Source organism: Planococcus citri, chromosome 1 (assembly GCF_950023065.1).
Source record: "Planococcus citri chromosome 1, ihPlaCitr1.1, whole genome shotgun sequence".
Lineage (NCBI taxonomy): Eukaryota > Metazoa > Arthropoda > Insecta > Hemiptera > Pseudococcidae > Planococcus > Planococcus citri.
Genome location: NC_088677.1, coordinates 47,501,832 through 47,521,676, shown reverse-complemented (window position 1 = coordinate 47,521,676; position 19,845 = coordinate 47,501,832). Strand labels below are relative to the sequence as shown.

General features: G+C 34.3%; 2 protein-coding genes across 4 annotated transcripts; one reads left to right on the top strand and one right to left on the bottom strand.

Moving 5' to 3' along the window:
• Positions 1–593: 593 nt before the first annotated feature.
• On the bottom strand, positions 594–2,341 carry LOC135832383 (vacuolar protein sorting-associated protein 26C). Its single transcript, XM_065345602.1, has 7 exons — positions 2,068–2,341; positions 1,852–1,995; positions 1,551–1,784; positions 1,290–1,466; positions 1,120–1,216; positions 882–1,007; positions 594–805 (listed from the first exon to the last, which is right to left on the bottom strand). The coding sequence occupies exons 1-7, from the start codon at positions 2,122–2,124 to the stop codon at positions 723–725; spliced, it is 918 nt and encodes a 305-aa protein (XP_065201674.1). The 5' UTR covers positions 2,125–2,341; the 3' UTR covers positions 594–722.
• Positions 2,342–2,572: 231 nt separating this feature from the next.
• Nc73EF (oxoglutarate dehydrogenase Nc73EF) lies at positions 2,573–18,668 on the top strand. Of its 3 annotated transcripts, XM_065345590.1 has the most exons (19): positions 2,573–2,798; positions 3,915–4,151; positions 4,670–4,882; positions 6,998–7,100; positions 7,978–8,043; positions 12,830–13,085; positions 14,331–14,565; positions 15,185–15,364; positions 15,457–15,637; positions 15,716–15,843; positions 16,042–16,194; positions 16,283–16,511; positions 16,586–16,864; positions 16,933–17,111; positions 17,183–17,305; positions 17,379–17,542; positions 17,747–17,894; positions 17,966–18,120; positions 18,223–18,668. In XM_065345590.1, the coding sequence occupies exons 2-19, from the start codon at positions 3,921–3,923 to the stop codon at positions 18,317–18,319; spliced, it is 3,120 nt and encodes a 1,039-aa protein (XP_065201662.1). In that variant the 5' UTR covers positions 2,573–2,798; positions 3,915–3,920; the 3' UTR covers positions 18,320–18,668. The 3 variants fall into 3 exon arrangements, with proteins under 3 accessions (XP_065201662.1, XP_065201664.1, XP_065201663.1); XM_065345592.1 differs by lacking the exon at positions 7,978–8,043; XM_065345591.1 differs by lacking the exons at positions 6,998–7,100; positions 7,978–8,043 and adding an exon at positions 6,454–6,610.
• Positions 18,669–19,845: the final 1,177 nt, after the last annotated feature.

Here is a 19,845-nt window from a genome sequence, read left to right as displayed (position 1 = left end):
ACCGGATCGGTTCAGTTAGCTTTCAGTTACGGTCTACAGTCACAGTGTACGTTACGTACCTTCTGAACAGTTTCCGTTTCGGTTAGTCTGCGGTCCAGTTGAATAATTTTATTTTTTTCTATAAATTCCGTATTTATTTTTATTTTTACTCGGTATACGTATTTTCAAAGCAACGTTGAAGTAGTAAACCTACCTAAGTACCTAAGCTAAATAATAATTAATAACTAATAAGTAATGCCGAAGATGAAAATGATGTGTCGTGAATCGTATAGATTCCTTCAAATAAGTTAGAACTTTACAAATAAGAAGTTGTCGTATTGTTGCAGGTTGCACTATGCGATTCCTGTTTCCGACTTTCCGCAACGCTTTTACATTTACAGTCATAAAGTGCAGATATTCTAGCTGTCTACGGCCTAACCTGTAATTGAATTCAAATACATAATGTACTTAATGGTACTACTTAATGCGTTTACGCAACCCTGTTGATATTCGGCTACAAATATTCTAGCTCTCGAGTTTAAAAATTAAAACAGTAAAAAGTCTGATCAATTGTCAATTAGTCAATTATTACGTTCTGAAATAAAGCAATTCAATTCAATTTGAGTACATATGTATAACCATAAATATTTTTCATACAAAATGAAACAAAATTCAACAAAAGTATATATAAATGCATTTACAAAGTATAATGAATATAAATAAGAATATTAATTCATGACTTCTTAAGGCCTAAAAATGACAATAGGAAAGTTTTCGGTAACTAAGTGTTTCTCACTGAAAATGATGACAAGGTTGACTTCAAACTCTGTAAAATAAAAAATACAAAAATTATGAGGATTTAATAATGCTAGGTAACCATCTACTCAAGTTTTAAACTTAACCGATTTTAAAATTAGGTCTCAACAATGTAGGGCAAGAAAAAAGTCTGGGAAAAATCATGTAGATTGGAATTTTCAAACCACGGGCAACATCTCCATCTGCAATCTGAATATTCTGCACTTCAGTAGCTGTCACCAAAAAATAAATCAGAATGAATCAGATAACTTCTTCAGAGAACGAAAATTCAAAGTATAGTACATATATCTAGCATATCTACATATTATACGTAGAAATATTTACCATCACGAGCAAACCCTTCAGCGCATCCGCATGTTTCAACTCTCACTAGCTGTAATTCAATAGATTTTATCGGTACATCTGATCGTTTCACACATAACTAGAATAATATCAACACATTAATTGCATTGAAATAATTATCAGTGGATAAGGCGCGCATTAATCAAGATTACTTCTCCAGAAAATGGCTTTGTAATATCACATATGGTATTATGCAAAGTTCCTGTTATGGAAAAATTTGGCACCGGCATACTAGTGTCTTGGAAACCACGTAAATTTTCTGGCACAATATTAAACTTGACAGCGCTTTGTCGAACTTTTTTCCAAAAATTCACATCACCGGGATCTTTCTGGAGAAAAAATAAATCTTCGTCACAAGTTTAACAAAAATCAGTGGAGAATAAATCCGAACTATAGACTATATAGCTTCGTACTTTGTTATTTTCAACGATGAATTCCATATTTTTAATCACATCCTTCGATAAAAAACTTCGTTTCAGTTCACATTTAAGATTATACTGTATGTTGATGAAAACGCCGTGATATGTCTCGAGAATATTTTGATGCTGTCGAGGAATCAGCGGAATTTCGAAAGGAATTTCTGTGGTTCCTGTTGGCATTTTCTTGCTAGGACAAATTTCTGCGACAGCATAAACGAGTTGAACCGGCTGTAGACAACGAATTCGGTTAATATAATGGCTGTTCTAATAATTTCACAATGAATGTGTAATTTACTTTTATAGAATTGTAAAAGGCATCAAAAACCCCAGTATTCTTTGGACTCAGCTGCATGTTCACAACTCCATCCATAGTTAAAGAAATGCCATCGTGTTTGAATTCTGTTGGACTCGTCACACGGATAACACCATCAACATTTTCCTGCATAGGTAATTAGATCAGATCAAATATATTATAGAATTTTCCAAATCAAAAAAATCAAAATTTTCTTACTCCTTCGCGATATATTTTATTGGCACGTTTGAGACGAATATCCACTTGGACCGACATTTGTCTTCGCACAGTACTTTCATTCAAATAATAAATCGCACTAATGCACTATCATGAATTAATCAGGGGATTCCAACTTCTAATTCTTCATCAAGACGACAAGATGAAACACGATTTTAATTATTAAACCTGTAATTATTAGTTAAAATAACTTGAGTAATTTGTCGAGAAAATGCGACGACAGCGATAACGTATGGCGATTACTGATAAGATTTTTTGTTTTTCGTTTTGGTTTCTGTTTTCTGTTCCGGAGTTCCGGGTTTCGGTTTTCGGTTCGGTTCGGTTCAGAACGGTTCACTGGTTCAGACGTCGACCGACGGGTTCAGAGCAACATTTTCCTTCCTAGGTAGCGCTTTCTTCAACATTCTATCCTCCCTTCCCAATTTTTTTGTAGATTGTTTCCCTTCTTTCCTCGACCCACCATTCCCTTTCAAGGCATGACGGCCGACGGCGTGACTGAACAGAAAACCACACCACTGACTCCGTGAAGTTCATTTACGCGGAACTGAGAAGTAGTGCTGTTGTTTGTGCTAATTTAAACGTGGCTGGTGAAGTTTTGGTGCGAAGTGTCCATGCGAATTTTATTCCGAATTGAATTTTAGTATCAATATCTGATCGGATAATTTTTTCCTATCCACTTCGAATAATCATCATTGAAAAGTAATCCATTTTTGGTAAGTGATGTGTATTACAGTACTTCATTTCCGATAGTTATCTGACTTCAATTTCATAAAAAGTTACGTGTGTTACTTTCTTCATTTGGGTGCTTATCATCACTTACCCTTCTTTTAGTGGAGCTGTAGTTTTCATTTTCATGAATGATCCTCGCTTTTTTCATATCTTGCAGAATGACTAATCAAAAAATGTGGAACTTATTCGTATGATCTTTCTACTTAGGAAATGTGACCTATCCATGTAATGAGCAATTGTGTTCTGCATTTTAAAACTATGTATGTAGGTAGTATGGATTAACTGAATAAATTTATAATGACTCATTCGTCATTATGATTATGATGGGCTCAGTTGGAATCGCCGATATTCGTATTCTAACTTAAACGAACGTGAATTGTTTTGGTGAAAAGGAAGTAGAATGTGACTACAATGACATCCTTTTGAAATTTCTTGCTTACCGCCGATTACGGATAAAAGTGTTACTGTTTACTTTCAATGCAACGAATTGCTTGTTTTCATTGTAAATCTATCTTTAGACGACTATGCCGAAGAAATTTCCCGCAGAAATACTTCATTTACGTCATCTTTGTAAGGCGGTTTCTATTCGATTTTTCCGTCTTGTTTGTTCATTTATATTTGATTTTAAATCTATAGTTATACTCGATTTCCCCCCATTGTTATGTAAATTCAGCATCATTAAAATTTTAAATATCTCACTGATGGCAACCTAAACATATCATGCTGTGAAAATCGAGCCCTATATTGTTGATTACAAATGAAATTTATCAGGCGATGAAGTACCGAATCATTTCGTTTGAATGGCAAATGGCTAATTGGCAACGAGGATTTCAGAGATTTGTACGTTCAATTAGCTTAGTTTTATTTTGAAATTTCTTCATTCTGTAATCGCCAGATTCTTGGATCAATATTCGAATATCCTTTTCCATACTTCAGTCTAATCGAAATATTTACTTAAGAAATATACTTTGCTGTGAAATATTTTCCTCGAGTCTTATGCAAAATATTCTAATGCATGAATTGCGTAATAAGTACTATGTCTTAATTACTCCGACTTTTCCGCCATAATTTAATTTAAACAAATTTTTAACTGGTTTCAGGTAAACATGTACAGAGCAAGGGCAGTGGTAAACAATTTAGTGCCCTTTATTCCGAATGTGGCGGGTCGAGAAAGGTTCGCATCGTGGCTTCTAAGCTCCAGTAGGAATTATAGCGCCAAAGGGTCGCGACCGTTCAGTAATCAAGCGGCAGCTGAACCGTTCTTGAACGGAAGTTCCTCCAGTTATGTCGAAGAAATGTACAACGCTTGGTTAGAAGATCCGAAAAGCGTTCACAAAGTGAGTGTTTAGTTGCACAAATCTTGGCGGCAAAAAAATTGAGATATTTATTGTGGGAATTCAATTTGGATTACAATCATCAGGTTGCGACGATTATAGCGATTGAATTTATTAGGGGAAATTACCGATTATGAATAACGTGTTCGTTGCGAGTAATAATTAACTGCTTACTCATATTTTTTTCTGCGTATTAGTCGCTTCCGCGCTGATATACTAATTTATGAAGAAGATAAATAATTGATAAGTTATCCTGTTTTCGATTTTATTATGACTCGTATGAAATGAAAGTACATAGGTAGGTGAGGAGATGAATAGCGAATCGATAAATTGAAGTTGTATGAGTGTACTTTTGCAGATTAGATGAAAATGTCTATTACCTGTACGTACATGCATTCAGATTAGTCGAGTGGTATTTGAAAATATAAATAGGTGTAAGGTGTAATCCAATTATTAGTGAAGTAGCGTCTACCCCCTAAAGTTCAATTCATCATGAATAACGTATTCTCATTTTGTTTCAGTCATGGGATACATTTTTTCGCGGTAGTTCTGCCGGACGTGCTCCAGGACTTGCTTATCAATCTCCACCAAGTCTCGCAGAACCCGGCCGTAATCAGGTTCCAATATCCAGCGTTGTACCTTACCTAGGTGCACAATCTTCTTTAGGAGTTCCTATCGATGAAAAAATTATCGACGATCATTTAGCCGTTCAAGCTATCATCAGATCGTATCAGGTAAGCGAGTACTTGTGCTGGATTATATTTATACTCGAGCGACATTGAAACGTGCACGAAACTGTTGGGACACAGTGTTTAAATTTGGCTCGTTTGCTCGACTATTTATTTTTGGGATACCTCCAATTGTGCCCTGTTAATGACCTTTACCCATTTATTTTGTTTCTATTCTTTATCAGTTCGTGATAAGACTATTCGCACGTATTGAATACTCGTTCAGGTCATTGATTTATCAAAAAAATATCCTGTATAGTGGATCAGATGGATGATCCCGTTTCGTTTGCAAAAGTACAATTGTGCGAATAACTTTGAGCTTAGTTTATCCCTATTGCGTTCGATAGGGACTACAAGGAGTATTCTCCAACTAGGATGGGTTATTTTAATCGACTTGACAGCTCATTCACGTACTCGTATGTCACGTTATCAGTTTTACTGGCTCGTTTTGAATTTGTATCATTGTTTGACCATGATGTAAAAATGCGTTCCCTAGTTCCGTGTTTTTAGCGATCGAAACTTCTGGATCATCGGCAGAAGTTTTATTACTTCCGAATGCAGAAATTCATGGCCAATTTTTGATCGGTGATCAATCGACCTGGGAGTTATAATGTTATTTTTCGGTAATGGTGAATTTTTTCCGACAAGACAGTTATTTTTATTGCAAAAATTTCAAATGTGCTTCAAAAAATCGTCAAAATGTTGAAGTCTGGTGCTAGTGGAATTAAATATATAGGGTATATATTTTTTTTGGAAGTCAAGATGTTTATAAGTAATCAGTAGCCTTTATTTGCTAGGGCTTTTTTGAGCGAGAAAGGTGCTGAAAAATCACGTTCTCTTGTGCTGGTCAAAAAAAAATTACACCTGTCATTTTTGAATAAGAATTAATGTTCCCATAACATTTACATTGCCTAATCGACATCATTTTCAGCACGAGTCCGAGTTTTTGAATAAAATTCTACCTACACTTCCCTCTATGGAATTAGAGACCATTTTCGTGTATGAGAATAAATACCTACACAAAAAAAATAGATTTCGATTTCCGATTTCTAAACATCTGCTTTTTGGCTGAAAAACGCGATTTTAAAATTGTTTTGACAATTTAAATTAGGTCTTCAAAGGAGAAAGAATGACATCAAAATCTCATTAAATTCATAGGTTTTGAGTCAAGAAACGCAATTATGAGATCGCTTTTACGTTTAGGATTTTAGAATGGTGAAAAATTCAATCTATGTACTATATTTCTAGTTCTGTACATTTTTCTCGTTTCTTGAATTGAGAATTCGTTATTCACAGAAAATTGGTGGGGAGGATGACGATGTTTCGAGCCAAAGCTTCAGTCTTCATTTTCGTCTAAGCGCTGAAATTATCATTTCATAATGAAATTTTCTGGTAGAAAAATAATTTTTTCAAATTAGTCTGGATCGTATTGAGGATTTTTCACCGCAGAATTTGATACCTATCTGTTATTAGGCCAAGCACTCGAAATCATGCCGAGCGAAAGTAGTCTGCTGGTTGTATCGTGTGTCAATAGATATTATCAGCATTATGATCTATTCGTTATGTTATTGGTTTAGGCAAGAGGTCATCTAGTCGCCGAGCTAGACCCTTTAGGTATCATGTACGCCGATTTGCATAGTAAAATAAACGAAAAAAAAGGTCCTGTAGCCGAAAAAGTCGCCAGCCACAATATACCCAGAGAAGTGGTGGTTCGACAACATTTACACGCATTGGGTGAGCTATACGCTGACTTGAGTCGAAATTGAATCCTTTTGATTTTATTCCTATTTACGAATTTACTAGCATTTTTCATCTTCACTAACGAGACCATAATTCCTATGAAAAGGAGATTTCTACAGAATTTGGTAGGCTTTTGCGTTTTTGTTTTTTGACTTTTTGGAGTGTTTGATGAAGCCCTGATGGCGTGTCAATTGATTTTTTTTTATTCGTGTCATCGTGTGTTTGAAACTAACCACGCATAATTGTTCTCTCCAACCATAATCCTTTTACTCGTAGCGATAGATGTGACTTTTTTCATAATAATTTTTCACCTTGTGTAGTAGCTAGATGTTACATAGTAAGTAATTTAACATCATCGGAATGTATTGTATTGCTATACAGATCCGAGGCCATCATATTGCCAAATTAGACCCGTTGGGCATTTCAAGCGCCGATCTAGACGACAGACATCCACCGGAGTTATTATACAATCATTACTCTTTCGGTAAGGGGGCACTTTATTATAACTTTTATGAAATGAGTAAAATAAAATCTAAAACAGGGCAATTTCGTGCGTCGGTTTGTTAACCACATCGAATTAAAAAAGAAAAAAAATTGAATTTTTTTACGAACGTCTGCTGGTACATGACATGTGTTTGCAGAGTGTTCTCGTGTCTGCAATCTATCATTGATTGGAGTAAATTGCGGGAAGTGTAAAAATTTTCCTTTCCGTTTACCATATTCTCTCGTTAGCGTTTAACCATGAACTTCTCGTTCTCGGCGTCATGACCTTGACTGGTTTAGATAAGAATTGCGATGTGTTTATTTTGATTTTTTTTCTGTAATACGGAAAATCTTCAATTGACTAAAACTTTCGGGTTAGCTCGAATAAGAAAATACGAGAAGTGGGGGTGTCGATGGTTGACAAATCGAAGCGCGAAAATGTCGACGAATGATTTCATTTTCACCTTGCTGGTTTATCACATTCGTGTAATATTTCCGATTTACAAAATCGTATTAGTTTTATAGCTTGCATTTAAAAATTGCATTATATCGAGATGCATATGGGATTGTATGAGTATACGACTGTGTATTTGTATGTCATACGACGAATGTGTGCGTGTGTATTGCGTCGTGCATGTGTAATACTTATATGTATGTGTGTGCATTAGTATACCTACCTACTTATCTTTACAACTGCTTGAATTATTTCTCTTGTTCGATTATTATGGCATTTTTTCCAATTTTAATTTTAGCTTGTTCTTTTTTTTTTCATTTCGCACAATTGTAACATTTCTGTTTACTTTTAATTTTCATTTTTTTAATGGCTTTTGTTTTTATTTTGCTGTGTTCGTTTTGAAAATTTTCATCTACTCATATAGGGAGTAATCGGCCCTCTACCACGTATTCGAAAAACCTTCAGCGTAAAGTTGCTTCTATGATGGAACGTACGTATGCCGCAAATAATACATTATATTTGTTTGTTTCTACTCTCAGTCACTCTATCTCTCTCTCTCTCTCTCTCTCTTTCTGTCACTTCTTCTATCTACTCTTTTTTTTCTTTACATACCTACTTCTTATATGTATTATACTAACACGGTAACATATGTTATGTACTACAAGGACGAATGATGGCGAAGAATTGCGAGATATTGCCGCGAGAAATTTATTTAGTATCAGACCAGAGAAAGTGAGAGAGGACATGATAATTTGGGTGTGTCTTGAAAGATAATCAACTAACAGAGATGGGAATATTTTTTCAATAGGTATTATCAAGTTAGGTATGATTTAGGCAAAGTTATTGGATGTTTTTTGCGTATTCATTCAAGAAACGAAACGCATATTGTGGCGATTCGTCTAGTTCTGATACATTGTATTTATTTTGTTTGTACTTTGTATTGAATGGTAAAGGCGATATATTGTTTTGTTAATTATGGCAATTTATGCGAAATCTGTTGCCTTGTTTCGTATTGCTTCGCTGTATGGAAGCCGCCTGAAAGGGTTGTGATTTCGTATCAGCCTGCAAGCCTTCATATGCCATTGTTAGAACGCTTAAGCTGGCTAAAAATGACTGGAAATATCGAAATGGAAACGCGGTGGAGGTATTGCAAAAAGATTGCGCATATTTTCATGAAAATACCTGCATTACGAAATTTTGGAATCAAGGATCAGAAAATTTTTAGTAGCAAAAAGAGCTTTATTTTGAACCTTTGTTCAAACTTTTTTTCAAACACTTTCGATATTTTGCATTCTTTATTCTAAATAATGGATTATTTTGCAAATTATTTCTCGCTAAAGCATGTACATAAATTGAGGGTTCTACAGGATTTTGAAATCATTGCACCAAAAACTTACGTGAGTGCATGAAAAAACCAAATAAGTATCCGGTGATTATTTTGAAAAATATCGTTGCTGGCTGTTCTTCAACTACAATTACGTTGCAAAGCTCAGTTTTGAAACAAAAAATGGATAATGTTTGAGGCTTTAAATTTTTTGAAAGAATTTCAAGGAATCCCAGATGCCGGATGCGACTCTGAAATTTTCTATTTGAGTCATATTCAAATTACCATCGTCTTTTGGTGTCAATCTGCTTCTGATTTGCACCTCTCAAGATTTTATAACCTTTATGACCAGAACTCCGGCAACCCTCACAATTACTGAAGATTTGTTTATTCTTATCTGTTAAACTGTCAATTTTTATCGGACTACTGAATGTTTTTTGTGAGTAGCCCTACAAAAGTCACCCATGCTCTCTTATTCTGCATGATATGTAATGTTTGGAAATCGAAAATGAAGATGGTAGAATTCAAATGTCGGATCAAAGTTGAAAAATTTTGGTACTAAAGTAAAAGCAGTGTATTTTTATCATTTCCGCCGGAGCTGATTCTAGTTTATGGGGAAAAGCGTTTCTTTTTTTATTCATCGATGACAACGTTTACTTAATTAAACAAACGAGTACCGTTGTTTCTATCGACAAAAATACATAAATGATGTAGGAACTAAGAAGAAAGATCTTTTCGAAAGGAAATAATCATGTGTACCAGGTTACTTGAAGTAAACAAAGCTATAACTAATGTTATAAATGATGGATGCTAGTAGTGCAAAGGTATAAGAGGTTATCGATTTTTAAAATAATTTCTTCATTTTTGGAGGGCTCGACACATTTGAGTGGAACTTTTTCTTTTATTCAAATGAAAAAAAAATTACAGGGTGATTTATAATTTTAAATGTAAATTAACTTGAATTGGAAATGGAAACTATAACTAACCCGTTCCCGCCGCGCCCACCTTAAAAAATCATGATAAAAATTGATAACGACGCTGTTCTGTTATTTTCATTTTCTTAATATCACAATTGGTTAATTATAACTTGAGGTATTACTATTTTAGCTCATGGTATGGAATCAGAATGCAATAACTAGTTTGTACTGGTTTATTTAATACCCTCATCCTGCAATTTCCTACTGATAACAAAGTAAAAATGGCAACGAAATAATTTCTTCAAAATGTTTTCGAACTTGATGATTTCATATGAGATTTTATTTTGAATTCGTGGAATCGACGTTTCTCTGACATAATAAAAGAGATTATATCGTCTCGAAATCTGTGTAGGTCTAGGTACTCAACGCACGTGCTTATCGATTTACCGTAGGCACGTTGCGACGACGACGTAAAAATACGCGATATGGTTGTTTTTTTTTCAATTCGTTCATGCTGAAAAATCTGTTGGTATTCTGATATACATATGTATGTACACTGTACAGCACGTAATGAAATTTCGATTCAAAAGTTCATCAGTCAAGAAAGTAATTTAACTTTTGCGGTAGGAATACCTATTCTTCTCCAAAAATATGCATACCTACCTACAAGTTTTTCGAAGAAAATAGACGCCACGTAGGGAATTTTTTGATGAAATTATTAAACTCAAATGGAATGTAAATTGTATAGACACTAGACAGGTATTCGTGATAATTGATGACTGAAGAGTAGCCGAACCTACTACGGCGAGTTTTAAAATTATTGGAATATTTTATTCGATAATAATATCGTGACCTCTTTCAATTTGCTCTGCTGTCTGCTTCGGTTTAATGATGCTTTAGTATTGGTAATCGCGGCGAAATTATTTTTATCGTATGGAATATGTACCTACATATAAACTTCGCGTAGGTCTTTATTAGGAAAGTAATTTTTATGCAGAGTAACGGAGCTGCTACGAAATTTTTTCTCAATGAGTATTGAGTAAAGTAGTAGTAGTATGTTATCTCGAGACGATATTGTAAATTCATGTGTGGGGTTAATTACTCGATTTAAAATTTACTTAACTACCTACTTGGTACTTACTGACGTATTACTTTTTTTTATCTATGGGTGATTTACAAAATATGTTACTTGCTGGTGATTTTTAAACGTTGCATTGGTGAAAATAGAATTACTTGGGTTTATCTTATTTCCACGCGATATTAGAATTTTAATTTAAATGCTTCTAATTTTGATCAATATTGTAATTTGGGTTTTTATCGCGTTTTAATTGATTTTTCTATTATGAATTAACGAGGTATCACCACCTATGTACTTCAGTTGATTGGGACAACGATTATCCTAATCTCGAATGGTATTTTAGTAAATTTTTATAATTATGTATGTACTATTACGTAACGAAGCTGATTGCAGTCTACCAGATATTAAACGTTAGATTTTTTTGCAATTTTTTGAATCGAAGATTTTTCCGTTGAATGTATTAGTTTTTATGTTCGGAACGATTCTGTGATAATAAAATAGTCTGGTGCTGTTTTTTAAAGTGACCTTTGTCATCATAATTAACAGTCGAGTAATTAAAATCATTTTGAAGCATTTGAAATGTTTTTTCATTTTTCAAACATTTATTTTATGTATATTGATCTTTTAAATTTTTGTGAAATTATCATTTGTTGATTTAACCTCACAATCAGACATGAAAAATAATATTGATCTTATTTTGAACTACTACATAAAAGATATCGTTATAGCCGTTATAGGTAAATCAGTAATTTGTGTGAAAAAACGATTACAGTTTTTCAATTTTCATGCATTTTTACAGAATAGTCATCTTGAAAATTTTCTCATTTTATTGCGGAAATTTGAAATGTTTGAATTCAAAAATGATCACTTGTATTACTTACATTATTGAAAAAATTCTAAAATAATTAAAATTAGATGTTTAATAAAACATGAAAATTATTCGAACATTAAAAATAGTGTACAAAATTTGATGGAAAAAAATATAATCTAGAATATTTTTATGCAAAGTGGTCTTTTCAGAATTTTGTTTTCTTTGATTTCTTTTTTAAATTTGAGTAAACATTGTATTTATTAGATACTCGTACCCTGCTTAGAACTAGGAACAATACAGATAGGTACACAAGAACTCACTAAAGCTCCCCTTACTGAGTTACTTTTCAAGGAAATTTCATAAGCTTTTTGATATATTGTGATAAGATAATCAATCATCTGTGTACTTCATTTATTTCGTTTGCTAATGATTTTGACACAATGTGTCATCACTTTTGCGTATTTAAGAATAAAGAGACGTAAATATTTTCTTTCATACATCTCAAAAACTCCTCTATTCGAGTGCTACATGTATCGTTTAGTAGTCCTGTGGTATAGTTTGGTATAATTCATTCATATTGAAAAATTTTGCGCGAAATGTATTGATAAAATTGAAATCGGGGTTTCGTCCAACCGAAAGAGCTGTACCTATGAATGACAACGCGCACATGTTATCAAAAACACGTCGAAACATGTTGGAAAAAATCCAATGAAACAGCGGTTTTTCTCTGCATTCTGCGAACTATAAACCGGTTGATGTTGGTAAACAAAAATTTCGAATTAGTCGATTTTCGTTCGTCGTTGATGATAAATTCACAACTGGTGGTGTAGGTATTTCTGAATTCATATCGAGAGCGTCTCAATATATGTACTTAGGTTGAAAGTTTCGAAAACTTTTAGACAGAGTTGTCCACACAAAGTATGTATAAATGATTATCAGATGTTTGTGCTTACGTAGGAGGTAACAGTAATGCAGGTATTTCATCTTAATGATTGTTGATTTTGTTTAATGGTGCAACATTCAAATTATTTGTTGCAATACTACAGTAGTTGAGTAGAGCTCGACGTTCGTGAATTACTATTCACACACTTGCTCGGAGCTATTGCCCTGTTATAAATTATAACTCGCTGTTCTATCTCTTTGCAGAGGAAACAGACATGGATCGAGTTTTCAAATTGCCCCCGACGACATTCATCGGCGGTAAAGAGAAAGCGTTACCGTTAAGGGAGATCCTAAGACGTCTGGAAGAAGTATACTGCAGACATATCGGCGTCGAGTTCATGTTCATTAATTCACTAGAGCAGTGTAACTGGATTCGACAACGTATGGAGACGCCCGGTATCATGGAAATGTCGCCAGATCAAAAACGTCTCATTTTGGCTCGACTTACAAGAGCTACAGGGTTGGTACTTATTTATTGCTCCTCGATCACATTACAGATAATTGACGTCAAAATCAACGTGCGTGTGATTATAGACGCGTACTCGACCTATAGATGAAAATTGTGTTTGTCGTGCACTCGAGGTGTGATGTTCGCGAGTACATTTTGACTAAACGAGTGTTTGAGAGGATTTAATGTGTCATAATTGTCGCCTTGTCGGTGCATTGCATATCAATAACTTGTAACGGCGTCGGTATTATAGTAGTGACGTCACATATCAGTTGACGTGTTGAAGTTTCGGTAACGATGTGGCTGTTTCAAGGTTAAAATCTGACTGAATATGACCTCGTAGTTGTTCTCGAATGTAAACAATTGCAACTATACAAACTTAGCGGAAGATGATTTAGTTTGGTTTGAGGAGCGAAGATAATCAATCCTTGGAACCGGAGGTGTTTGAGAATTGCCATGCGTGGACTGGTGTTGTTAGGCGAAAACATAACGCTGGAGTTGATGGAAAAAATGTAAACCCGCCCTTATCCCTCGAGTCGCTGGGTTTTAGTAGTTTTCCTCGTTTTAATGTATGAAAATCGATATACTGACTTTGGAAAAGTGCGTGGTCAAGTGGGTTGCGGGGTCATGAGTTTTTATTTCAATTTCACCTTTCAGCGATGGCGCTTTTTGCTTGTTTTTTTTTTCAATGTGTCTTCGTCTTTTCAAGTTGAAATTTGAGAATTTTTCTCAAAATGATTGTTTTTCGACCTGCATTGAGAAGAGAGAAGAGAATAGGTATTATACGAATAATTTGACAGACTTGAAAGTAAACTGCGAAATATTTCAATATTTAGGTTTTTTTTTTACTTCAGTAAATTCTATCAGAAAATCGATAAAAACGCCTACATATTAAGGTACATAGTGATAAACTTAAACTCCACCTGAAATGGCAGAATTTTCGACATTTTTGAAGAATGTTGAATGTGGTTTCTGGCATAATTGTTTCGTATCAAATAGAGACGGTTTTAGGATCAAGCCTATCTTTAAAACTTGGGAAAGTACACATACGAAAAATTCCCAAAGCAGACTCTTAACTTCTTGAAAGATCGCTAGATAATCAGTGGGTAATTCCTAAATGTTTGAAGATAGGTATGGGCTGTGTGAATTATCACTACTACCTAATATTTGAATTTCTTATTTTTTTTTCTTTCGGAATAAGATATTTTCATCGTTAAAAAAGCATAACTGATGTTCAAATATTTATTTTATTTCCAGGTTCGAAGCCTTTTTAGCTAAAAAATGGTCAAGTGAAAAACGTTTCGGCTTGGAAGGATGTGAAATCTTGATTCCAGCCATGAAACAAGTGATCGACAGATCGACCGATTTAGGGGTCGAGTCTGTGGTTATCGGTATGCCGCATCGTGGACGTTTGAATATTCTGGCGAATGTTTGTCGTAAACCGTTGGAACAAATATTTACACAGTTTGCCGCCCTAGAAGCTGCGGATGATGTAAGTAGGCAAAGATTACGTCAATACGACACCTGTGAATTGCGGTTCGATTCGTTTTTCTCGTTTAGAAGTGAATGAAAAATTAAAATGAAAATTGTAATAAGAATCTTAATCGAACTCTTTCAACGATTTTCTTGCTAAACGAAGCGTTAAATTTTTGATAGAAATGCGACTTTAATGATGCTCGAAAATCGCTAAAGAGGTAATCTATTAAGTACGTAATTTTTTACGTACAGATTAGAACTGATAACCAGCTAATTTAACGAAATGCGACAATTCCACGCGAAAATTTTTTTCATGTGATTTGAAAATGTTTGTATTTGCGTGAATTTTGCCACAATACTATCTTATCTGTGATGTAATTCTTTTGAGATTTGGCCTTGACTGTTGACTGTGTTTTCATGAGTTACACTAAGATGTACCTGTATGATTTAAATCAAAATTTTTCATGTTAGAACCATAACTGGTGGAAAAAATGAAATTTCTGATGACATGCTCCAATATAACTATACACCAGTGCAAAAAATGAATTGTCACTAATATTTTTCAACAACAAAAAAAATGAAGTCAGCTGCTTGGCTACTTAATTTTGAGATACAATGATTTTTTTATTTTCCAGGGCTCCGGAGACGTTAAATACCATTTGGGTACATATATTGAACGATTGAATCGAGTTACGAATAAAAACATACGATTGGCTGTCGTCGCGAATCCATCGCATTTGGAAGCTGTCGATCCGGTTGTACAAGGAAAAACCAGAGCTGAACAATTTTACCGGGGTGATAACGAAGGCAAAAAGGTAAAAATGAGGAAGTAATTAAAGCGAATATTAATTTTGAACCGACGTAGATGTAGCGTATTAATTTTTGTTTACCTATTGTGACACTTCAGGTCATGTCTGTATTGTTGCACGGTGACGCTGCATTTTGCGGACAAGGTGTGGTTTACGAAACTTTCCATTTATCCGATTTGCCAGATTACACGACACATGGCACCGTACACATTGTGGTAAATAATCAGATTGGATTCACTACTGATCCACGTCATTCGAGATCATCGCCGTATTGTACTGGTAATTGACGATTTATATTGTGACTAGAAAACATTTGATAGAAATGTGCTGATGTTGTCTTTGATTTTTTTTTTTTAGATGTTGCTAGAGTAGTAAATGCCCCGATATTCCATGTCAACTCAGACGATCCTGAAGCTGTCATGCATGTTTGTAATATTGCTGCCGAATGGCGTAACACTTTCCACAAAGATGTTGTTATTGATATTGTAAGTTCAAGAGGTTGAATACTTTATTCTTCTTTCCTAAGAGTTGCGAATTGAATCGTTGATAGTTAACGTCATCTCAATATTTGATAACGCTATGTTCAGTTGAAAGAGAGAATCATGGCGATGGTTATTGCTCGTTAGATCGTTTATTCATCTCAGGAATACCCGCATAAATACAATTTAAATATTTGTTCACAGGTTTCTTATCGAAGAAATGGCCACAACGAAATAGACGAGCCTATGTTTACACAACCTCTGATGTACAGCATCATCAAAAAGACAAAACCAGTTTTAGATCAGTACGCCTCAAAACTTCTCAGTGAAGGGGTAGTTACGCCTGAACAAGTCAAGGTAATGAACTAATTCACCTAAAATAATTGAATTACTGAATGGTTACAAATCTTATAATGAATCTGATATCTGATTTTTTTTTCAATAGGATGTTCAAGAAAAATACGAATCGATTTGCGAATCAGCACTTTTGAATGCTAGAAAAGAAACTCACATCAAATACAAAGATTGGTTGGACTCTCCTTGGTCTGGTTTCTTCGAAGGAAAAGATCCTTTGCGAATGTCACCTACTGGTATTAAAGAAGACACGTTGATTCATATTGGAAAACGATTTTCATCCCCGCCTCCTAATGCTGCCGAGTTCGTTATTCATCGAGGTTTGTTTTTGAATTCCACAAGTGAAAGTTCAGTTTTCAAAGCAAGTGTAATAACGACGAATTTCATTTCGCAGGTATCGAACGTATTCTCAAAGCTCGTATGCAAATGGTTGAAGAAAGAACTGTAGATTGGGCTTTAGCCGAAGCTATGGCCTTTGGATCGTTGCTGAAAGAAGGTATTCACGTCAGGTTGAGTGGACAAGACGTAGAAAGAGGCACGTTCAGTCATAGACATCACGTTTTACATCATCAAAATGTAGATAAAGCTACGTACAGACCGTTGTCGAATTTATACCCTGATCAAGCGCCTTATTCTGTGTGTAACAGCTCGCTTTCTGAATTCGCTGTCGTCGGTAAGTAATTTAAAATCATGTTGAATCGAGTTTTTTGTTCAATCAATTATACTGTATCTTTTTCGCAGGATTTGAGCTTGGTTTCTCAATGACCAATCCAAATGCATTAGTATGTTGGGAAGCTCAATTTGGAGATTTCAACAACACCGCTCAGTGTATTATTGATCAATTCATCAGCTCTGGTCAAGCGAAATGGGTCAGACAATCGGGTCTAGTCATGTTATTGCCTCATGGGTTAGAAGGAATGGTGAGTAATGTTGGTTCATTAGTTCAAATTTGTTGTCTCGCATTATTCACCTAATTTTGATAATTTCACAGGGTCCAGAGCATTCGTCTGCTCGTTTAGAAAGGTTTTTACAAATGTCATCGGATGATCCTGATTATTTCCCTCCTGAAAGCGACGAATTCGCTATTCGCCAACTTCACGATAGCAACTGGATTGTAAGTTTTGATTTTGAAAGCTGCGAAACGTCTTGGTTGATTCTAGTTGATGATCCATGTTTTCTTGTTTTAGGTTGCCAACTGCTCAACGCCGGCTAATTATTTCCACATTTTACGCCGTCAAATTGCCTTACCTTTCCGTAAACCTTTGATTTTGATGACACCTAAATCATTGTTACGTCATCCTGAAGCAAAATCTAGTTTCGACGAAATGAACGATGGTACTGAATTTTTAAGGTAAATAGAGAAGTTTTGCTCAGTTGATTAATGACGTTCGACAATTCGGACGTTATTCGAAATATCGATGTTTTTGGTAAACATTTTTCATCTCGGTGGACGTGTCATCGTTAATCGATCAGATAGAAAAATATAATTTTTTCAAAATGTGGTAGAGTTGATGTAATCAGAGGTGCACTGAGAAATACTTCCATTATGTTCCAGAATTATCCCCGATAACGGACCAGCCTCGCAGAATCCGTCTAACGTTAGAAAAGTTATATTCTGCAGTGGTAAAGTTTATTACGATATTAAAAAGGCCAGAACTGACAAAAGTTTAGATTCAGATATCGCTATTGTGCGAGTTGAACAGGTAATGTGATAATTTGAGGTAAAAATTTCGCGATAGGGCGAGTTATTGAGATTAATTTTTTCAACTTGCAGATATCGCCTTTCCCATTCGATCTTATTAAGCAAGAGTGTAACAAATACCCTAATGCTAAGCTAGCTTGGGCCCAAGAAGAACATAAAAATCAAGGTTCTTGGACCTACGTACAACCAAGATTTAGTACAGCGTTAGGTGGCATCAGACCAGTAAGGTAAGTTAAGTGCGGATGTGCATTTTGGTTGGGGAGGGAGGCGATTTTTTATTAGATGATAGATGATGTAACGATAATGAATATTGATTCGTATGATTTTAGCTACGTTGGTCGTCCCAGTGCAGCTTCGCCTTCGACTGGCAGCAAAATGCAGCATTTACGAGAATTAAATGCGTTATTAGAAGAATCTATGAGTTGAACACCTCGTGATTTTTGTTTATTTTGAATTTTTTTTCGTATGAGCGATCAATTTATGTACTTTCGTGAACTAATTTTACAGTATTTATTTCTATTCGCACTTGTACAAATCCTATTGATTTCTTATTTTATTTCGCTTTCTAATTCTTTCATTCTTGTTTTTTGTTGTTATGTATTTTAAAATATTAAGATGTAACTGTAATAGAATAGTTACCATTGTAGAGTGTACTTAATGAAATTACGTTATTTTTGTTGTGATCCTTGAAAATAATAAGTTTTTGTTTTAGCTTATTCGTGATCTTTTTTTCTTTGTTTTTTTCTAGGTATATGAATAAAATGTTGCAACGGTGTGTACTTTTCATTTTCGTTCAAATATCTTTTCCTAATCTATTATCAACGAAAAACTGATGCCAAATGTAAAAAAAATATTTGGTTTAGTATGTCACTGGGTCATGTCCACAAATATTACAAGAAATTATAACGTTTGATTTCTACAATGGCGTAATTTTAATTATTCAACTAGCATAAAAATTTGTTTTTCAACGAAGAATTTTCGGTATTTCAAATATACTTCTGAGTGAGGAATTATTAGAAATTACCAAAATATCAGCCGTCTGTGATGTATAGGTAGTACCTATATGTATACAATGTATACGTCATTGAAAGCGAAATGCTTATGTAAATGTGAGAGGAGCGTAACAATTGTGCTCGAATTTCGCTTTTTACGTCAGTTGTGTTACTGTTAGCTGAGTTGTACTCCTTCGCCTTCCGTAAATGAAGCTACTTTTAGTCTGACACAATATAATCAGTTTTTCAAGAAACAATGAATGGATAAAAACATTAATTTTCTGTTCTATCTCATGCTGTAAATACTTGACATGAAAAAATTGACGCGCTTATCGCTTATGAATTTATATTACAGATCCTAATGCCTAAAATATTTTTTTTCAATACGTACTAGGTATTGATAAGACGTGCATACACCAAGTTTGTTAAAAAAATTTGTGCGCTTATTCTCGATATGAAAATGCTCATTCAAATTCTTGGATGAAATTGTTAAAATAAACTTTCTCGACTAGGTACATTCGATTTCGAATAAATCATTTTCACACAAAAATGATATAGGTTGTTTTTATACGAGCTTATTTTTAGGTGTTGCAAGTGTTTTGTCATTGTTGAGGACGTATTAAATTTGGCACCATTCATCGAATGATTCTGCTATAAATGCTTCGATTCATCTGTTCAATTGATGAAGTTTCTATTGAAATAATTCAAATAAGAATTGTTTAATTGAATAACCGAGTATAAAAGGATTATCATCAATTATCTGCAAGGATAATAACATTATTCAAGCGTAGGATAAGTACCTATTTTTGAGATGAAAATTCTGATCTGCAACTAAAACTAATTTTGATTGTTTTTTTTTCTTCGGAAAGAAATTCTAGTGTATACTGTTCAAATACATTAAATTTAAATTTTATCCAGATTGTTTTCGAAAATCTAGATTATTATTATTTTTTTATCAAT

Excerpts from the sequence above, each read along its gene's own strand:
- LOC135832383 (XM_065345602.1), bottom strand. The coding sequence starts at position 2,124 with ATGTCGGTCCAAGTGGATATTCGTCTCAAACGTGCCAATAAAATATAT. Across the intron at positions 1,217-1,289 it reads CAAAGCCATTTTCTGGAGAA|TTATGTGTGAAACGATCAGA; the intron begins GTAATCTTGATT and ends ATATTATTCTAG. Across the intron at positions 1,008-1,119 it reads TGAAGGGTTTGCTCGTGATG|CTACTGAAGTGCAGAATATT; the intron begins GTAAATATTTCT and ends TTTTGGTGACAG.
- Nc73EF (XM_065345590.1), top strand. The coding sequence starts at position 3,921 with ATGTACAGAGCAAGGGCAGTGGTAAACAATTTAGTGCCCTTTATTCCG. Across the intron at positions 4,152-4,669 it reads ATCCGAAAAGCGTTCACAAA|TCATGGGATACATTTTTTCG; the intron begins GTGAGTGTTTAG and ends ATTTTGTTTCAG. Across the intron at positions 14,566-15,184 it reads CCCTAGAAGCTGCGGATGAT|GGCTCCGGAGACGTTAAATA; the intron begins GTAAGTAGGCAA and ends TTTATTTTCCAG.